Raw genomic sequence first — 1,564 nt, forward strand, 5'->3', positions numbered from 1 at the left:
CAGGACGTCAACCTCTCCACAAGTCCACGGACAACCATGGAGTACGTGTAGCAGTCGAACTGCGGAGAAAAACACGTTCCCGCCGTCCGGACTTCCACCAAGGGACTCTCATATACGATAAGTTCCCTTTTTGACTTGCTCCCATTCTCGCACTGTATTTATTTTTTATACGTATCGCAACCATGCTAAAAACTTCTATTAGTACACATACACCTGATTTGTATTATGGCCATCACCAACTGTGCACTAATAGTTTCTCCGCAGTTCGACCGCTACACGTACTCCATAATTGTCCGTGGACTTGTGGAGAGTGTTTGACTTCCTGATTGGTTGACAACGGCCGAGGCAGTCGCTATACGCCTGCGAAACCCGGTACTGTGCTGTCAAAAACGTTTCGTACGAACGCTGAGTCTGCCTTGGTTGTGTGACACGAATCAACCGTCCAAGTCACTCAACAGCCCTCTTCACTGTCTCACAGCATCCAACTAGATGCGAAATGGGGGGGGGGAGGCGCAGACAACCAATCGCTCGTGTCTCCACGTTTTTGCATTTCACTAACCAATCTTCGTAGCGTATTTCACTTTTCGCTCATATTTTAACCATTAGATATGTACTGACCTGATGACGAGATCCCGAAAACATTAATGTTCGTCACTGTGTTATTTTTCAAGCACATGAGTACTTGCTACGCTGACTAGACGATACAGACAATCGTTGTCCGATGTGTCAGCTTGATGTGACTTGGTTTATGAGTATGAAAAAAAGACAAGCCTCGTGATCAAGTTAGCGACCGTTAGCTGAACAGTCAAGTATGTGGGTGACGGGGTAGCTACAGTTACTTAACAGCTGCAAGGATGCCAGAGGAAATATTTATCAGTGACTCCGGTAACTCTTTCGACCGGGCATCCGTCCAAAAACCAAAAGGGTGGCGTATCTTTTCATCCATCTGTTTTTTACGCGTTCTTTTTATTTCACGATCTAGCAAATCCTTTTCTACTTTCTAACACACACAAGAACATGTTTGTCTATCCTGTCTACCGTGTTGATCCATTCCTCTATGGCGTCTTCGCAGTGATCGGAGCTCGTCAGATAAAAGCTGCCGATTCCAACGGTAAATCGGATCCCTACTGCACCCTGCGCCTCGTTAATCGGGTCGCCTATACATCAACGATTTACAAGACTCTGGATCCTACATGGAACCAAGGTTTTGTCTTGTAAGTTCGAAATCTTAAGCTTCTTATAGCCATTTTCGCCGCTTGACGATGCAATAAAAATACTAGAGGGTCACAACTGTCTTGTTTAGTCGATCATGTTGAGTTTCGCTCATGAGTTCCGGTATCCTTGTTGGCAACAGCAGGGGTCTGTATACCCTGACGACCTATGCTTTTGCACGGGAGAAATCAAAAACTAAACGATGATTCTCGTATTCAGATCGATTCTGCAAACCAACAGGGTAGAGATTTCATCATCATCATCATCATCAAAGACAGCAACATCAGTGTTGCCACTGATGCTTCACTGCCGTACAACCATAAGGTTCGCCTATATAATATATACATATATA

General features: G+C 44.8%; 2 protein-coding genes across 2 annotated transcripts in view; one reads left to right on the plus strand and one right to left on the minus strand.

Moving 5' to 3' along the window:
• The window catches only part of T265_05385 (hypothetical protein), a gene marked incomplete at both ends in the record, with an annotated part of 113,358 nt that overhangs the window by 76,543 nt on the left and 35,251 nt on the right, over nucleotides 1–1,564 (plus strand). Inside the window, one exon of the mRNA XM_009170383.1 lies at nucleotides 1,073–1,214. Within this exon, the coding sequence (XP_009168647.1) occupies nucleotides 1,073–1,214 (142 nt within the window). The remainder of the gene's footprint in view (nucleotides 1–1,072; nucleotides 1,215–1,564) is intronic.
• The window catches only part of T265_05384 (hypothetical protein), a gene marked incomplete at both ends in the record, with an annotated part of 38,187 nt that overhangs the window by 23,041 nt on the left and 13,582 nt on the right, over nucleotides 1–1,564 (minus strand). The window lies entirely within an intron of this gene.

The sequence above is a fragment of the Opisthorchis viverrini genome (genome assembly GCF_000715545.1).
Source record: "Opisthorchis viverrini unplaced genomic scaffold opera_v5_101, whole genome shotgun sequence".
NCBI classification, from domain to species: Eukaryota; Metazoa; Platyhelminthes; class Trematoda; order Opisthorchiida; family Opisthorchiidae; genus Opisthorchis; species Opisthorchis viverrini.